General features: G+C 37.9%; 1 protein-coding gene across 2 annotated transcripts in view; it reads right to left on the minus strand.

Annotated features, from left to right (window-relative positions):
* PTPRC (protein tyrosine phosphatase receptor type C) overlaps window positions 1-18,273 on the minus strand; it is a 56,916-nt gene that overhangs the window by 12,128 nt on the left and 26,515 nt on the right. Inside the window, exons 2-13 of one of the 2 annotated variants that reach the window (XM_084211803.1) lie at window positions 12,274-12,306; window positions 10,831-10,929; window positions 9,460-9,492; window positions 8,994-9,224; window positions 8,303-8,440; window positions 7,348-7,476; window positions 6,585-6,719; window positions 5,886-6,053; window positions 3,600-3,796; window positions 1,796-1,856; window positions 1,028-1,136; window positions 156-187 (exon numbers count right to left, since the gene is read on the minus strand). In XM_084211803.1, coding sequence (XP_084067929.1) covers window positions 156-187; window positions 1,028-1,136; window positions 1,796-1,856; window positions 3,600-3,796; window positions 5,886-6,053; window positions 6,585-6,719; window positions 7,348-7,476; window positions 8,303-8,440; window positions 8,994-9,224; window positions 9,460-9,492; window positions 10,831-10,929; window positions 12,274-12,306 — 1,365 coding nt within the window. The remainder of the gene's footprint in view (window positions 1-155; window positions 188-1,027; window positions 1,137-1,795; window positions 1,857-3,599; window positions 3,797-5,885; window positions 6,054-6,584; window positions 6,720-7,347; window positions 7,477-8,302; window positions 8,441-8,993; window positions 9,225-9,459; window positions 9,493-10,830; window positions 10,930-12,273; window positions 12,307-18,273) is intronic. The other variant, XM_084211804.1, reaches the window with a different exon arrangement.

The following is an 18,273-nucleotide window of genomic DNA, read 5'->3' on the forward strand; positions in this document are numbered from 1 at the left end:
CTCCATATGAGGTGTTACCATGTTGATATCTGTAATCTGTGTATGCAACCTAGAATGCAAATAACCCAAAGCTGGTAGCAAGACCTGAGACTAATTTTATTTCCATTTGCTAAATGGAAATAAGTAATAATTGCTAAATATATAAATATACTCACCTGTAACAAGGTTCACATCTTCAGAAGAATTGCTGTAAGAAGCAAAAGCACCTGTAAATGCTTCGACTAGTAAGATATATATAATAACAAGTTAATAAAGTCAGTGAAACAAGAGTGCTGTCTGTGAAACAAGAGTGCTACACCTGGGATTATGCAGAGGTGGTTGGGATCCTTGCCCTCCTGCCCCAAGGCAGAGAAACAAGATGGCCACATCAAAAACCTGTAGTGCCTGCATGATTTTGCCTATTTCACCTACAACAAACATGTTTAATTTCTTCACTAAAGTGAGGGCTCACACCATCTTCTCTTCTCTTGCAAGTGACAGAAAACTAACAGATTCATAAAATACAGTAAGTTGAAATGCTAAGTAGCCACAGGCATCAGGGAGTGCAATGGCCATCATTCTATTGCCATCCTCTGTGCTACAGAACTGCTGAGCCATCTAGAGGGCACTCTAATAAGCAACACCTCCCGGAGCTATTGTTTAGGGTGAACAAGCATTCTAAAGAGTTCCAAGAAAGTGTGGATTGTTTTCATTACTTTTGATTTAAATCACAAAGGAAATGTTTTCCAGATATTTCTGATTTTTTTTCACAAAACTATGGACAAGTCATTTTGTTCTGTGCCTCAAGCAAGGGTAGAGCAGCGAGATTTTAAATCTATGTCATTATATTTGTTTTGTTTGACAAACGCAAAAAAATTAGTTTCTTTTAAAATGATTTAAAGGTAAAAGGATATCTTTTCCCAGGATTAATGAAACATAAAATTTGTAACATTTTGTCACTACCCACTGTGAAATCTTCTGGAAAAACCAAAAGCCACACCCATGCCCTTCCATCTATTTAAGAGAGGGAGACAAACATGAAGCTTACCTAAGCTTTTTTCTGTGAAGATCATAGATTTTGTACAGAACCAGCAGTAAAGCAATTACAGTCACAATGATCAAGAATGCCAAAAATATAATCAAGGCTCTAGAATTATCTACCAACAGAAAAAGAATATATTTATTATTTTAAAATTACTTTAAAAAATGAAACCTGTATACTCCCTAGAACCAGCGCTCAATTTTTGGTTTGGGGTCCTTTTTGAGAAAAAAACTAAACAGGTTTGAGTTTGCTATGCCAAAGTAGAGGAGGGAATTTTATGTTTTCATTAAGAAAACTTTTCCTTAAATTCTCTATATCCACCTGTCAAAATGCTACAACTCCCTGGCTCAGCATTACTGTGCTTGTCTCCTGCTCTGTGTGACCTGTACAGTGCAGCTCTCAGCTGCTCCTGATCTGGGAATTGGGAATCTCTGCCAAGTCACAGATGTTCAGCTCCTGGAATGCAGGATCTGAACACAGGAAAATAATCCAAAAGTGAATCATGTCAGTCAGAGAAATTAATTTCTAGTTGCATTTGAATGTTTCCTGAAGAAACCACAGCTGTGTAATAATTCTGAGTTATGATTAATGACTTGTCAACATGATCTGCTACATTAATACTGAATGGGGATATTTTTCAAATGCAGATCAAATATTAACTATACAACAGGAAGTTTGGATTTTTAATTAGGAGCAATTTAACTGAATTGAAAATTTACATTATTTATATTATGCTACAATCAAAAGGGAAAAATGCTGTACATATTTACTTACATCTGGTTTTTATACTCCCCACTGCTTCTTTCCCATTGTATCTTCCATTAAAGACAAAGATCTGCAGGCAGTGGGTGACAGAAATAGAGATGTTCAGATATGACAAGTAAAAATTTCTGCATACAATTCTTAAAAAACAAATTACAATGGATTTTTCAAACTCATCCATCTATTGACAACATCATTGACAGCAGTGTCTGCTGTCAATCCCTGTATTAACATTTATGGTGCAGCTCAGGTTTCTACCCAAGTTACAGCAAGATCTGGATTCAAAAATATGGAGATGACAGGAAAAAGAATTTAGAAAAATAGGAAACACAATTTAAAGAATAAAAATCAGATGCATTTCAAAGTAAAATCAATCATCTTTTATTAAGCCTCTCAAATCTGAAAAATAACTGTAATATATAAAAACATCATTTGTTGCAACAGTAAATATACAAATAGTCCATTAAATTTGATGGTTTTAGTACACATTTATGTATGGGTAGGTAATTCATAGAAGTGTAATTAAATAGGGTGTTTTCTAGCATCATTAACTTTTGGGTACTTTAAATGGTGTTAAAACACTTACTTTGTTCAATCTGTGTTTGTTTTGTCATATATTTAATATTTTTTGGATCTTTTATATTTCCTTAAGAGAAATTCCTGTCAGATCTAAAAGACAGCTTTCAGTCAAATATTTCACACTGGTTTCTTTTTTTTTTCCTTGTGAGTTTTCTATAACTTGACCTGAGTCCTTTCATTACCAGCTAAGCCCATAAGGCTTTCTCCAGTTTTTGGGAAAGAATTAAACAAAATATCTGCAAAGCAGAAGCCAGGATTTAGAGGTGCAGAAGCAAATTCCTTCTGTAAGGAAAACTGCTCACTGAAAGTGGTGAACAAAACCCCTTAAATGGCACAGAGGTCCTGTACTACTGGGACAATGCAAGGATCTTTTGCTCCTACAGGACCTCATCTTTATTTTTCAAATATAAAGCTCTCTGAGCAGAATCTGTTGGGAAAATCCTGACAAAATATTGACATGAAACTGAGATTACTCAAGTTCCCTGATACTGCATTTGTGTAGGTAAAATCAGAGGAGGAGGATAAGACTGTGGGGAATAAGGAAAACTGCTTCCTAAAAGCAATAAAATTCCATCACTCTTACTGGTTACTTCCTTGCCTAAACTTTACTGAGAGGAGCTATCAGGATATAAGAAATATTCCTGCTGGCTATATTAAGGGAATCACACAAGACCATTGGTTTTGCAGGCAACCCCAAAAGGGTGAAATGCCTGACAGAAGAGAAAATTGCAGGAAGCCTTCAGGAAAGTGGAGTGTGTAAACAGAGGATGCTATATTCTGTATGGACACAAGGACTGGCTTGTAAGAGGCTGATGTAATGGCATGCAAAAGGATCTGAACTGCTTTACACTCATTAGCCCTGAAAAACCAAAAAATCTTCATCCATTAAATGGAATACGTTTAAAAACTAAAATATCAGTCATACTCAAGAAACTGTCTTAATCTTATGGAAACCCCAAACTTCTCCTGAGCCAAGTACAAACAATTTATTCTGCTTGAATTTTTCCTGCTGTTAGAACCTATGTGGAATAGCACACCAGCGATTGCTTGATAGGTTAGGCACATATGCATTTTAGTTCCAAAATAATAATTACTTTTTTACACCTGAGGCCTATAGAGTACAAATTGACTTCTCTGCCACCATATTTGCCTTTTTCCCCTAAAATCAAGCATAATATACTTAAACACTGAAAATGCAGCAATATTTTATATATTTTAATACAATAAGCTAACTTACCTTAAATGTATAGTTTGTCAGGTAAAAGAGATTTTCTCTTTTAAATTCACATTTGCTTCCATTTTCAGCTTTTCCATCATTCTCCCAAATCAATCTAAATTCTGTAAGTGGTCCAAACACACTTTGGTTTTTGCATGTAATCTGGACAGCATTATCAGCTGTCAATATTGTTTTGATGTTAGACACTTTTTCTGGTTCTGTAGACAAAAAAAAAAAGGGTTACTTGTTCTATTCTCATCATTTTAAACCCAGCATTTCAAGCTGTATGTGCTCATGTCTGTTTCCTGTCTTCTCTCAATAACTCCATATATTTTCTTCCTTAAAAATTTCAGTCCCAATTTAATAAGATAAGTAACAAGATAAATAATCAACTTTGACTTAATTATGAGCTTATCTAAGCTGAAAAAGATGTGAAGTGGAACTGAAATGCTCTATGGACAGACTGCAAAAATAATATGATGGCAAATCTCTCTTATATCTGACATCAGTTTCTCATTTGAGGACACGGGGTAACAGACAAAACAGGAGAAAAAAAGAGTTCTCCATGTGAATATTTGTTTCAAAACTATTTTAAATTAAATTTCTCCCAGAAGTCACAAGTATATTCTAATATTTAGAACAGCGTCCTTACACTTCAGCCTGGCTTAAAGCCACAGAAACTTTTTAATTATGCTGAATATGTAAAGTCTAATCTGTGGTTTAAAACTCTAGTTTCTTCTGTTGCAGCAAATGTTGCAGGTTTCAGGCTGAGGGGCACAGCCAAGGGTCCTTTCACTATGAGCTGGTAAAACCTTCCAGAAAGCAAATGAGGCAGCCTTTGTAAGGCAGCCTTTGCAAGGCACCCTCATTTCAGCAGCCATATCTCCGTATACATTTCAGTAGAACACCACCATGGAAGTTTTCTACACAATCATATCAACATGCAAAACAGCATATTGAGAAAACATAAAACAAAAAAACTGCAGCTGATTTTTTCTCCATGTGAAGAGCTAAGACCTGTAAGGCTCTATAAGCAGATCAAATATCCCAGCTGAGGAGTGGCAGGTTATTTGACTTGGCTGAGTGTAAGGTTAAATCATAGCTGATAATTTTTATCCACAGGGCAGATTGGTTAGATTCCTACGCCACATGCTGCTGAAAGAGCTGTGACAAAGAGAAAGTGAACATTTCTGGAGGCAATGTGTTGGGTGAAGATGAAAACATCTTTTATAAAATATAGGGGTTTTCCTGCTTTCAAGGACTTGTGTTCCACTGTTACATTCTTCAGTTCAAGAAGCCATAAGATTCTTCCACATCCTGCTTTACTTGTTATTGACTGTTGTGACAGTTGAGAATGTCTAATTAATACCATTAATTCATGGTGCAACTCGTTATTTTTGCAAAAAATAAGGGAAATGAGGTTGTTTGCACATCCATAAACTTATATTGAAGACTTTAATATTCACCTGAGTTATTAAAATGATTGGAATGCAGAAAGTGGGGGCTTCAAGAGACAATATGCTCACACTAGATTTTCGTAGAGAAGAGAACCACAGTCATGCTCATATTAGGGCTGCCTAAAAATTAAAGCCATATTTAAATTTGTATTGCAGTTAAGTCTCAGATCAACCTGTTTATATTTATCAGTAAATTAATTTATCAGCTTTTTTTTTTTTTTTTTTTGGTGGGGCTTCAGGTGACAATTCTGATCCCTGTATACTTCAAACTATACATTTGAAAGGATAGCCCCAAAAAGGTGCTCAGACCTTTCTTTCAGAAGAAGGGTTGGCACACATTTTTTCATCTTTAACCTAATCTTGGAAGCTGTGTACAGGTACATCCAAATTAACTGACATCCATTACAGATGCACAGTGTTGGTGTAGCCTGGGTCTACTTCAAGCAAACACAACAGAGGGTACAGGCTGCACATCTTTGTAGCGTTTGTGCCACAAAGAAAAAATTAAACTTTTTAATCTTTTTGTTTAATTCAAATTTTTTTCTTTATATTGGGATATAATTATTCCTAAACACTTCACAAGAATTTCAAATTAATGAAATCCTCTTTTTAAAATTATACATATATAAGAAAAATAATAATATGAAGCGCATAATTTAAAAATAGATCAACATTAAGTAATTTTAAAAGGGACACTAATTATATGAATGTCAGTATAATTATTTTAATTTTAATCAGTTTCTCGGCCAATAGTAATACTATGTATAAAATACAATGAACTATACTAGGAAAGTACAAATTCCTTGTGTTAGTATCAGCCTAGGTCACAGCAGTTAGCAAGCAGACTTACCTGCTTCAGCTGTTGTAAATTCACAGCTTTCATTGCTACCTACAAGCGTCTGATTGTGTTTGTTGATTGTATATGCACTCACAGACACAGAAGCGCTGGTATAAGGTGTAAATCCATTGAAAGTATAGAAAGTATAGGGAGTTGTGTTGATTTTTCCATTATGACACGCTGAAAAATGAAATAAATGAAATTAATTAAATCTATGTTAGGAGCACAGGAACTCTTACACTTTATCAGAGCTACCTGAAACCATTGTCACGTGTGCTTCTATTTTAATTACCTTAATCTGGTTGCTTTGCTTTACTTACTAATGCTAAGTGAAGGCTCAGGAAGAAGAGGAAATAATAAATACATAGGGAGTATTTACATAAAAAGATTCATTGAAATGTAAGATGGCCTAGACCAACTCTGGAAGGAGTGGCCATTCAGCAGAAGACAATCCCCTGACTATGACCATCTAAACATGTTTATGCCTAACTGCCATGTGTTTGTGCCAACTGAAGGGTGACAGGGTCAGGTCCTGACATGGTAAACTGAATAATCTCAACTGAAAATTCAACTGGAACAACGTTAATGAAGAAAATTTTAACATTTGTTTAAAATAAATTGCAGTGTAAAGAGACTCCAGTAGGACTTAACATTTCATTATGTCTGGTGCTCTGTAATTATGTACATGCAATGAATTATTTAGTTACTTACGTTTGCCTGCCGCGGAGCATTTCACAAAGTAGCCATGTATGGGACCATTGGAAAGGTCCCCAGGTGCTGTCCAATTAACTGTCACACCTGTGGTATTTTTATCTGCTACTTGAAGGTTTTGTGGTGCTTTTGGGGCTGTTGTAAAAGAAAAATAACAATACTTTGCAATAAATGAAAATAAAAGTATTCCTCTTTTGGCCTATTTTGATTAATTAGATTAAATTTCATCTGACAATAAAGCAAGATACCAACAAGATGTAATTTTTTTGTACTCTATTTCAATAAGATATACATAAGTATAAACTGAGTATATGTAAAATCATCATATTACAATAATTTCATACATTTAATTAATTCAGGACAAGCTGAATACAGCAACATAACATTTTACTAAAATTTTCCAATGTCTTCAAATCGAGAATTTAAGACTTGTCTCAGACTAGGTCTGCACTTTTTTTTGTATGTGCATCTTCATTCATAATTCTATATAGTTGACTATGTTCTCAGTCTCCAAAACAACAACAAAAAATAATCACAGTCTATGATAGAAGGAAAGAAAGGCTCAGACTGGAAGACTGAGAGTGACTGCAATGAAAGAACAACCACTAGGGCAAGACACCAGGAAGAAGGAGCTGAAGCTGAGTGTGGCAGAGAATGCTGTTCAGAGCTTATCTTTAACCCCAGGAAACCCAGATAATGGGTTTCATAGTAGGAGTTCCCAGAAATATGTGGATTGTAAACCAAAAGTAAGCATTACACTTACCACCATAGTCTGTAGGTATGGAGAAGTTTTGCTCGGCAACCTGGTTTCCATAAAAACGTAAGGATCCAACGCATTCGTACAGATGGTTTGGTAATAAATTTTTCAGCACTTGACAAATTTGATTTTCATCTGTAGACACAAGAAGACCTTTATCAATATTTTTCACACCTCCTAAAGTATGTGGCACCATTATGAGATTTTCTCTATTGTATTTATTTGATATAATTTGTAATAAACCATCATGATATTCCAAACAGAAAAATGTACAACCTGATCCAATGATTAGATTTTAGGTTCTTACATACTTAGTTTGCATAGACCTTTACTTTTCATCAGTAAAGGTCAAAAGCTGTTTCTAAGGAAACAACTTTCCTACAGAAATCAGAACATGTCATGGGGAGTCTGGCCAAACCCTGGAATGGCTTCCCCTGCTCTTCAGCTCCCTGAAGCAGGAGATCTCCAGCCCCAGACATTCATCACCCATTTTTCTGGGACACATGGGGCCATTCAGCAGCCATATCTGCCCTATCACACTAGGTGCCTCTGAGCCAGCACGTCCTCAGGCTGGCTGACTCCAAGAGCAGAGAGCCTGGCCTCCCATCCAGGAGCCTGCACAGCCAGTGGCCAAGGAACCCTGCAAAGAGTCAGCTTGCAGCACGAGCACAGACTGCAGCATTTCCAAACTGCTCAGCACCCTTTCAGAAAATCAAACAGGACCTCAGAATCTCCAGAATTTGTGCAACTTTTGAAACTGGTAAACTCAGCAAAAGAAGTCTCTGGGTTTGAACTTTCCCAGATCTGCACTTGTGGGGATGGTAGTCCTCCAACTGGAATCCCAGGAATTCTGAGCTACCCTTTCCTCAGACTGGCACAATTAATTTAAATCTGCCAGTCTTTCACCAAAAGACAACATCAACAATGCTTTTAAAGGGAAATAAATAAATAAATAACCCACCTTTAAAATCTTCTTGAGGTAATAGACTGGATGTCCCATTGCAGGTAACAGTCACATTAGCACAGGCAAGTGAGCTACTCCAACATAACAAGGCAGATGTGTCAGTTGTGTCCTCGACTTGAAGAAATTCCCTGGTGACTGGAATGGAAGAATATTATACATCATTGTGACATTGGCTACATTGAGTCTTTAAATTACAGTTCATTTATGTTTTTTAACTTGTTCTGCAATATGAAGATACAATCAGCATAGAATAATATACAAAGAATTTAATAAGAAATGGAAAGCAAAAATTGAAAAAGCCTTCATGAGATAAAGATGCACAGGTATTCAAATAATAAATTAATGTATTAGTGCAGACATTCAGCATAAACACCAGGTTTGAAGTGGTAGCTGGTCTTGCTATTGTTTACCACAATGCATATGGCCAATGCAGTTAAAGTTCCCTTTTTTCTTTAGAATGAAAAAACTACAGTTTGTTTTCAGTGTTCTTTAAGAAAATACTGAGAAGTTTAAATATACAACTTCAGAATAGCTTGCAAACCATGGACAAAATATGAAAACTTTCTGTCTGATTCTCTGAAAAGCAACAAGATTAGGCAAAGAAACCTGGGGAAGCTGAATTACTGCATGTAAAAATAAATGTTTAAAAAAAGAGGAAAAGAAACTACTAAAAGCCTTGTACACCTACCTTTTGGAACAAGAAAAGAAGAAGAAGAAGTATCATTTGAACACCTGCCCTTTTTAACTTTGACAGTGTAATTCCGGCATTTTGGAAGCTCTACTGAACGGTTGCTGGAACTCACAGTTATGGCTCTGCCATCCCCCTCAATAATGTATTCTGTGTCTTTTGTGTGAATTTTCAGGAAAACTTCAGCCGTGTTATTGTCGTTCTTAGAGTCTTTTATGTCTTCAATAATAGCTAAAAGAAAAGCTACTGTAAATGGAGGTGAAAAGACCAGAATTGTTAAATAACTTTAATCTTACTTCTTCAAGAACTGGAAGACATTTTATAAAATAACGAATTGATCAGTTTTATATGCTAATTGATCAGTTTTATTTTTTGCTACTTTATCAGCTTTACCAATTTTCTGTATTTGAGTTTACTATTTGGTCACATTTCAATACTGAAGGAGAATAAGGGGTATGGTTCTTACCACAAGTTACTTCAGGCATCTCTGTGGTAGGTTCTATAAAAAAAGAAAACAATATGATGGTCTGTCTAGCAGATTGGGTATTTTTTCCACAAAGCATTGGAGAAGGGTGACCAGTACTGCCCCAAACTCTTTTTTCAATATATTGAATACAAGTAAATGTACTTAGCACTCCTCTCACATTTGAAATAGGGAAGAAAAAAACATCAGCTATATGTAACCCCATTCTTTAACTAGTTATTTTAGGGATCATGTATCTTTCACAATTTTCCAATGACATCAATGAACTAGAAATAAAACTGGTTATTAGTGACATTTCTGAATACAAAATTACACAAGAATATTCCAAACTCACACATTCTAATAGCAGTATGATAAACTACAGCAGTTTTCCAGGATATCTACACTGTGGAATGGGTAATTGAGCTGTATAAAATGTCACCAAAGAAATAAAATTCACCTGCTTTTTGCACTGCCACTCTTACCTTTGGAAAGAGATTTATACACAGTACAGATTATTTAGTGACTACCCAAAAGAAATTTTTGCTGGTATTTTCTGTAGAGAAGTCCTGAGCAAAGGACTTAATCATGAAAACAGTTACTTAATATATCCCAAGGTAAAGGTATCACTAACCACACCAATATCTAATTTTTTCATAGAAGGTAGGCCCTAGATTTGCCTGCCTACAGGCTGGGAGTCACCAGCTGGATGGTGGCCCTACGGAGAGGGCAAACAGAGGGACCACTGGAGATTCACCAAGTCTGTAAGGGGCAGAACACCCACAAGTAAAAGCTAAGTTCAGTTTGTCAAAGAGCAGCAGCAGCCTACAGCTACTCGAAGGACAGTTCAAGATGGAAAGTGTCCAGCTCCTGGATGCACTTTGCACAAGCACATACTTGTATTTTGCTGACCTGACTAATTCCTTACAGCCCAATGGCAACTAAAATCATTGTAAGGGCTTGAGCTACTAGATCCCAAGAAAGTATTACTGCTGTGTGAAACTGAAGGGAAGACACTGGAAGACAGAGAGGCACACAGATCTCAGATGTATTCACACTTTTTTGCTGCTTGGGCAAATTTCTGTGAGTAACAAGAGAAGTATTGACACAATAATTGACAGAGTTCCCTCCTGCTATAGGCCAGTATGTGGAAATAATTTCCATTTTGCACTTCCTTGACAAGTAACAAATCTGGTATCTTTAATATTATTCACAAACACTTAGTAAGGTTCCTAAAACATCCTTAAGTTTAATGCAGTTGTATATCTAATTTGTATGCTTAGTTTTAAAAAACTCCAAATGAATTGCCTCATTCAAATCCATTTTCTGTGCCTGATGTATCAGAACTGTGGTAACTGTGTGCAAGTTTGTCACCTATTGTGTAAGTGGAGCTGGGAGTGGGGCTGATCCCAGTGCCTGCTGGCATGCTGACTGATGAGGTGGTGCTGTGCAAGGATGTTGAATTGTAATCATCTGTAAGAAAATAAACAACATATCAGCATTAAAAAGTGAAATTCATTCTTCCATATGGCTTTGTCATCAGAAATGTCTTACACTACAGCACTTCTCTGTTTTTGTTTTGTTTCTTAGGGGATTTTTGTAATTTAGAGAAGACTGCTGAAAGAAAAACGATGTTAATATATTTTTTTTAAAAAGAGTATTTAAATAGAAAGCAAATTTTTAGGAGTATACCACTTACAAATGAATTCTGCTATGTACAATGACAATTTTTTTGGTCAATACTTAGTCATAATTCCAGATGAAGTCAAACTAAAAATAGTATTACAATCTGTGAACTGGGAAAAACTACAACAATTTGCTATATTCTTACAGTAAAACACAATTATGAATAGCAACTCTAGGTAGTGCCCATTTGCTGGGCCACGTACCTTGCTCATTCACTGTATTTCTTACTATACTTCATTATTTATCTCCCTGTTTATAAACCACTGACTGGTCTCTATATTCTCTTTTAGGCTCATTCCTACTGCTCCTGCTTTGGCGGCAGCCTCGTTGGCAGCAGCTGGCATTTTGATGCTACTGTGGCGGCTGCAAGACTCAGCCCTCCGATACCAGGTCCTGCACATAGTCCTGGCGTTGCCGCCATGCCAAAGCACAGACACCTTTTCCATTTGATGAAAACGAGCTGGAAAAGGCTACCCTGGTGCTGAATGACTTCGTTTTCCCCTATAGTTTTGGGAGCAGAGCGTGGCTTGTAAGGGAAGAGAGCAAACCTGCAGGAGCATCCCCGAAGGCAGGAGGAGTGCGTGCGGTGAGGGCAGTGGAGCCGCTGCTGAGCGCCGGGCTGCTCGGGGCCGTGCCGGGGCTGGGCTCTGCGTGCGGAGAGAAGTGCGTGCTGTGTGCGAGGCTGGCACCTGCGGTGAGAGTACAGCAGGCTCGGTCATGCTCCATCCGTGTGCCCGGCCGAGGAGGGACAGAGCTGCCCACACCACCAGGGTGCAGTGCTGCAGCACTCCCATACTGAGATGCTGGGAATTTTTAACGAAGCAAAGGCACATCAAACATTCGAAGTGCAGGGGATTCAGCAGGTGTCAGATGAACAACCAGTGAGTGTATTCATTTTTAGTTATGATTGTGCCTTTTATGTTAAATGCTGTGTTTTAAAATATACCTAAATACATTACTCAAAACTTGTCTGATATTCCTGCCTATTAAGACAATATATTTCATTTTGTCTGGTGAATGAAAAGGCATTATACACTCTGTGAGGTAATTGTGTGTGAGAAAATTAAAGAAGAAATTGTCAAGGAAGAAAAAAAAAATCTATGCAATTCTGCCATGTGAATTGTTTCTTACCAGTACCAGGTGTGGTCATTGTGGTCTCCTGCCCTGAAAGAGGAGAGAAAAAGTATAAATTAAACTTTCAAGGAATTTGCCAAAAATATAAAGAGACATTACTTCCTCCCAAATATCAGCTAAGCTTTCCCCAGAAATTTACACATTCTTAAGCTATATTTAGTGGATATAGCAACAACCAGACGCCCAAAATATCAAGTATATGGTCACAGAATCACAGAATGGTCTGGGTTAAAGAGAATCTTAAAGATCATCTAGTTGAAACACCCTTGCCATGTGCTGGGATGCCACCCAGCAGACCAGGCTGCTCAGGGTCCCATCCAACAAACTTCCAGCCACCTGTTTGGCCCTTCTTTCCTCCTTCTTTTGCTCTTTTTCTACCAGATCTTTCCTACTACGTTTGTATCTTGGAGTTTATTTATCTCTTTCTTGTGGCACATGTTTTTCAGATAGAACTTCCCTGTTTATAATTTCTCTGTTACTTCAGCTTCAGTACATGTCACTTCAGAACTGCTGTATCTTTACTCTTTTGAAAATAAACTCCTTCAACCTTTAAAGCAAAAGGCCAGGTTTATGTGAGAAACTGCCATACTTGTGAGGGCTACATAAGTATCCTGTTCATGTGTCAGCATCAAAACCACGTCCCTCATCTCTGACACAGAAGATCAACATAAGCAGATACCCTGGGACTCCAGAGATTGTCTCCTTATTGACCTGACAAGCAGCAGCAGTGTTGGCTGCTCAGTGGCCACCATGGAGTCTCCACCTCATATGGAGAGTTCAGAAGGCTGACAACAGCCATTAAAAACACACAACCAGTGACGGCAATGTCACCTGTGGAGAGTGAGGTTTGTCTGAAATCATATGAAACTGTCAAAATAACATTGCTCTTAATTGGAAGAATTTAAGCTCTAAAATGCAGCAGACTGAAAACAGATTGAATAACATGGGTGTAGAAGCCACTATATTAACCACTATATTAACAGGTCTAGCATGTTTATTCATTTATATCTATATACCTTCATTGAAACACAGACCATACATTCTTTCCAAAGCTACAGAATCTTAGCACGTGAAGCTTCCTAACCTAAGAGAGGTCACAGATAAGAAACAAAAATATAGGTGATCTTTTGAACTTTTAATGTACCTTCAGCACCTGAAACCTCCTGTCTGCAACATTTCCTTACAACAACTGCATGATCTATAACTATATGCATTAAACTGCCAAGGAACCCTTCATATCCATTCGTATTTACCATAAGCAATATATTTTCAATGTATTTTCATGGTTTTCAATTCAGTGTTTGAAAGCTGGCAGTTAGTCATTCTAAATTCCATAATGTGATTTTCTTTTTACAAAAGGCTTTTTAGCTGAAGAATCAATTATTCCCCTCTTTTCCAAATCTTACTTTGCTTTAGCACACCAAATATACCTCAAGGCAAATATTAACTTTCTGTGAGCATTGTCACAGATTAACTTTCACTTAGAAACTTTTTCAGGAATACAATAAAAAAAGTTGCAGAAAAAGTCCTAAATTAAACTCTGCTCAGATTAGTGAAACATTCAGAAATACTTTTCAAGCTATTTACTGATCTCTGATGCAAACATAATAGAGAAAATTATACATATCAAGATGGCCTCTTCCAAGTAAAGGGAGATAATAAAAAATCAGGGGGATCACAAGCTTGTCAGTGTTGTGTTGCATCATTCATTTCCTCAAGCTTCCTGTGAAAATCATTTTTCCCACCTCCCCCTTGTAAAGTTAGAATAATGGTAATAGCTTAAGTAGAGCACAAGGTTTATTGCTCACTCCCAGTGAGAGAAGCTAAACATTACACATAATCATAGAACTCCAGGTAAGAAGAGATCTCAAGAGGTCACCTGGTCCCACTGCCTTGCTCAGAGCAGGGTCTTAAAACAGTATGGGAGATAATAGTCTGAGACTGCTCTTTTTTCCTGCCTATAACTAAGCACTATCATTTTAACAGAACTTCATGGCACTTGTATGCCCTTCTAAGCATTTCAAGGGTCTCCTGCTCTCCTCTGATTCTATTCCCTGATATGCTTTATTATAGCAATGGAATAGGATGCAGTTGAAAAGAATTCAATAGGTGGCACCAGAACACTAAGAAATCCTCTCAAAAAGAAAAGCAAATGCATTTCCCCATGAAATCTTTTTGAGAGATACTGGGTAAAATGAAGGAAAATCAAGAAAAATCCCAACACTTTGGACTCTGTTACTCTGAGATTAATAGGTATATTGCTACTATTATTTTCCAAAAAATGTCCCAGCACTGACAAATGTCTGAGCTAACCTCAGGCTAACCAAGTTACCCTCAAAGACAAAACTGACTGCTCATGTTTATACTCTAAAACATAACTCTAGAAACTTGAAAGCTGAAATCCAAAAATACCTTTAAAATGTAATGATGATGTCCAATCCCCCAAACACATGCTGTGCAGTATGAAAGCTTGATGATTGCCAAACTAAGCAAGTTGGTCTGAATTTAAATGGGAACTACCCCAAAACTTTTCTCAGAGCCTAAACTGCATCCAACCATAAGACATTCTTAAGATGATATGTGTAGGATAACAAGGACAACATCAGATAACCCATATGGAAGAATTAGAGCATAGAAAAAGTTCCTACTACTGTAGTAAGTTTTTTAAGCTTCCCTGTCCCTTCTCTTTATTTGGCCCCCAATTGGTTCCCGCTGACATACCTAAAAGATTTCAAATGATTCATCAGTAATGTCTGAGCAGATCTGGCCTTAATCACATGCCCTGGAAAAAGGTACATCCAGCAGCTCATCCACAGGCAGATGGGAGCCTGGCTAATCGCTTTCATTCTCCTTCCTACTAGTCGGTGGACAGAATGCAGCTGCTGCTTCAAAGAAAGGTCTGAGATGAGAACAAAATACACCTAAAACAAATGAGTTCACCACTGCCCAAAGATGTACTAGCCTGTGAGTGAAACACGGCAGTACTACGTTATGAAGTACTTTCGATGTTCAACAAGAAGGGCAAATGGAAAAATCATGAAAGAATCCAAGCCACCAAAACAAAAAGCCAGCCTCTCAAACCCCTATTACAGTAGACTCTCTGGGTCACATCTGGAGGTACAGGAGCTGCTGCATCACCTCTGCAGTACTGACTCTGCACCCACTGCAGTGCTCTAGTCACACCTGTATAAGAAGTCCAGTTGTATAAGGAGACAGCTTTTTGCTGTCTTAGGAAAGTTTTCACTTGGCAGGACCAAGCAACTCAACAGAACACAACTGGGACCTACAATATGTTAAAAGATAAAATGTGTTTCAAGGAAGTCCAGGGTGTGATCTTCTCGAGCAGCAGGAAGAACCAGCACTCATTTCCTGTGTGCATGTGCTATTAATAACACAAACTCCAGCTGATAAGATGGAGATCCTGTTGAATCAGCATTAAGAGCCTAAAAATGTTATCATGTTTATAGGGGCAGAAATCCATTAGCTGATGACATGGAACATGTCTTTTAATTCCATTCTGCTGCTTAATTTGCACAGTAAGTAAAATGGACCTGGCTTTGTATTTCCTGCTGGACTGACCAGGAGGCTACACTTGCATGGCAGCAGCTCAGGCTGTCTGCTCTGAGCACAGGATTGCTGCAGGACTGCATTCCTGCACACACCCAGCACAGAGCAATGTGGGAAGGAGGATGCTCTTCTCCTAATAGTGCATTTGGTGTTTCATCTAGCGTGGTGCCATACCAGCTGGCTCTTCACATCCAGCTGTACTCCTCGTGTCTTTGCCAGAGCTGGGAGGGGGCAGAGGAAGTAATCCTTCCTCTCAGCCTCGTGTCTGTAAAACAGTTGGCAGCCACGTTTTGCAGCCAGGAAAAATGCTTACTGATTCTGCAGAGCTGCTGCCCTTTTCCCAGGATCTCTCCAGCCTTTAGTATATTGGACAGACCCCAGCAACCCCCACCAGGCAGCATTTTACACCAAGTAACCAATGTAAGTCCAGATTCTGCCTTCCCTCTTTTCACAGCTGAACGGCACTGCTTCAGCAGGGTCAGGGCTCTTCACATCTGCACAGAAAGCAACAGGATGTGGTCTACTTGTTCAGATGGAGTAAAGCTCTTTGAGGGGGTCTCCTAGCAAACAGCACAGACATTGCAGCTCCCCTGCAAGCCAACACCAAATTGCAAAAAAAGCACAGTTCCTGGTGGGAGGTGAAGGGTGAGTAAGGCAAGGAGCCTTACAAAATGCTGCCAGCCGCCCTTTGATTTATTTTTCAGCTTCAAGTGGGATAGGATGTAATTCACACCTGCTTTAAAGCTCCCTTGTGCTGCCAGAACCAGCTAACGAGACCTTAAAGTAAATGAGCATCAGGGCCAGAGATGTTACTGTTATTTTTGCTAAAAACACAAAACCAAGGGACCCATTGCTACTTTATAAACAAATCTGGGCAGACCTAAGAATAGACTAACAAGCACTTAAACATCTGAGTAATTCTATACCACAGAGGACCCCTCAAATTTTATAGGTGGGATCACATGTGCTGAAATGCTTTCATAACCAGAGACTACGGAATTACACTATATTCTTTATCTCTAATTCTGGGGAAGAAAAAACTAATAATATTTCTAGTTTCTGGACAAACTGCTGCTTTTTGAAAATTGAGTAAATTTCTTTTCCACAGATAATATTTACAATATTTCTTTTCACCAGAAATTAGGGACAAAATGTTGAAACTGTAAATTTTAATTTACAGAAATTCTAAAATGTTCTGATTAAGAAATGCCAATTGTTTGCTTTTGATATCTAGATTTAATGTCCATTCTGATTTTCAGAATGATAATTAAAATAGTTTCCGTCTGATTTCTCAAAATATTTCTTTTTGTACAAGTCCATTAATAATTGCCTCCCATAGCAACTCCTTCACACAGTGCATCACTGCCCAAGAGCCTGATCCTGGCACTCTTTCCTGCCCCTTTAACCTTTGGCTCAAGCATTATCTGAGAGTCAAAGGCCTTTTTGTTCCCAAGCACCTGCAAGTGCTGAGGGCTGACTTGCAGTGGGGAAGGCGTGGTCTGCCTGCAGAGTCCAGCTCAGGAGTGAGTGCTGTTCTAACTACAGCCAGTGATAGGATGTGGTGTTAGGCTTTTAGTGAAAATCGACCTCTGAAATTAATGCTTGTTCTAGATCCCTCTCCTTGCTGTCCACTTCCAAGACTGGAGTTATTCCTATCCTCCTCAAGTTCAGAGTCAACTGTGAGCATTAGTCAGCATTTACAGCTATGGAGAAGGCAAAAAATTCAAATTAGACAGCAATCAAGTACAAGGGGAACAACCAGAAGAAAGGGAGAGAATTAAGAATTTATAACTGATAGATACAAGGATGAACACAATGTTTCAATATGTGTTGAATATTTCTGACCATTTAAAAAAAATATTTTTCTGGTTCCAATTATGCAAAATAAATTTAGGAGTATAATTTTTCCAAAGAAAAATAAAAACACAGAGCAAGAGAGAAATTTCCCTGAAGAAACATTAATGGAAGTAATACTTGTTCCCAATGATATGTGGAATTTCTCAAAACCATAAACTTGAAGTAGAACAAAAACTGAAAGCAGCAAATCAAATTCCTTTTGCCAACACAGTTCCTGCAAACCTAAATTAAATACCCAGGAATATTGTGTGTTTAGCAGTCAGAAGGAGGGGTTTTCTATCACTCACACCATACTTTAAATGACATTTTCAGTCTTCACAGGACGGCTTTGCAGTAACCCACTCGTACAGTTACAGCTAACGATGCCTGTGCTGCCCTGTGGTTTCTCTCATGCTGTTTACTTCTGCCTTTCTTCTACAGAACCCTGCTCAAAAGGAAGAGGGTGCAGCATACTGTGGTTTTGAGCTTAAGTGCTTCCAAATGCAAACTGAGTTACCATAGCACCCGCATGCCCAAGCAATCAGACTTATCTTAGTGCTAAACCACTTCTCTAGTGCAGTCATGAAACGTCCC

This window comes from Fringilla coelebs (assembly GCF_963513975.1).
Source record: "Fringilla coelebs genome assembly, chromosome: 9".
NCBI classification, from domain to species: domain Eukaryota; kingdom Metazoa; phylum Chordata; class Aves; order Passeriformes; family Fringillidae; genus Fringilla; species Fringilla coelebs.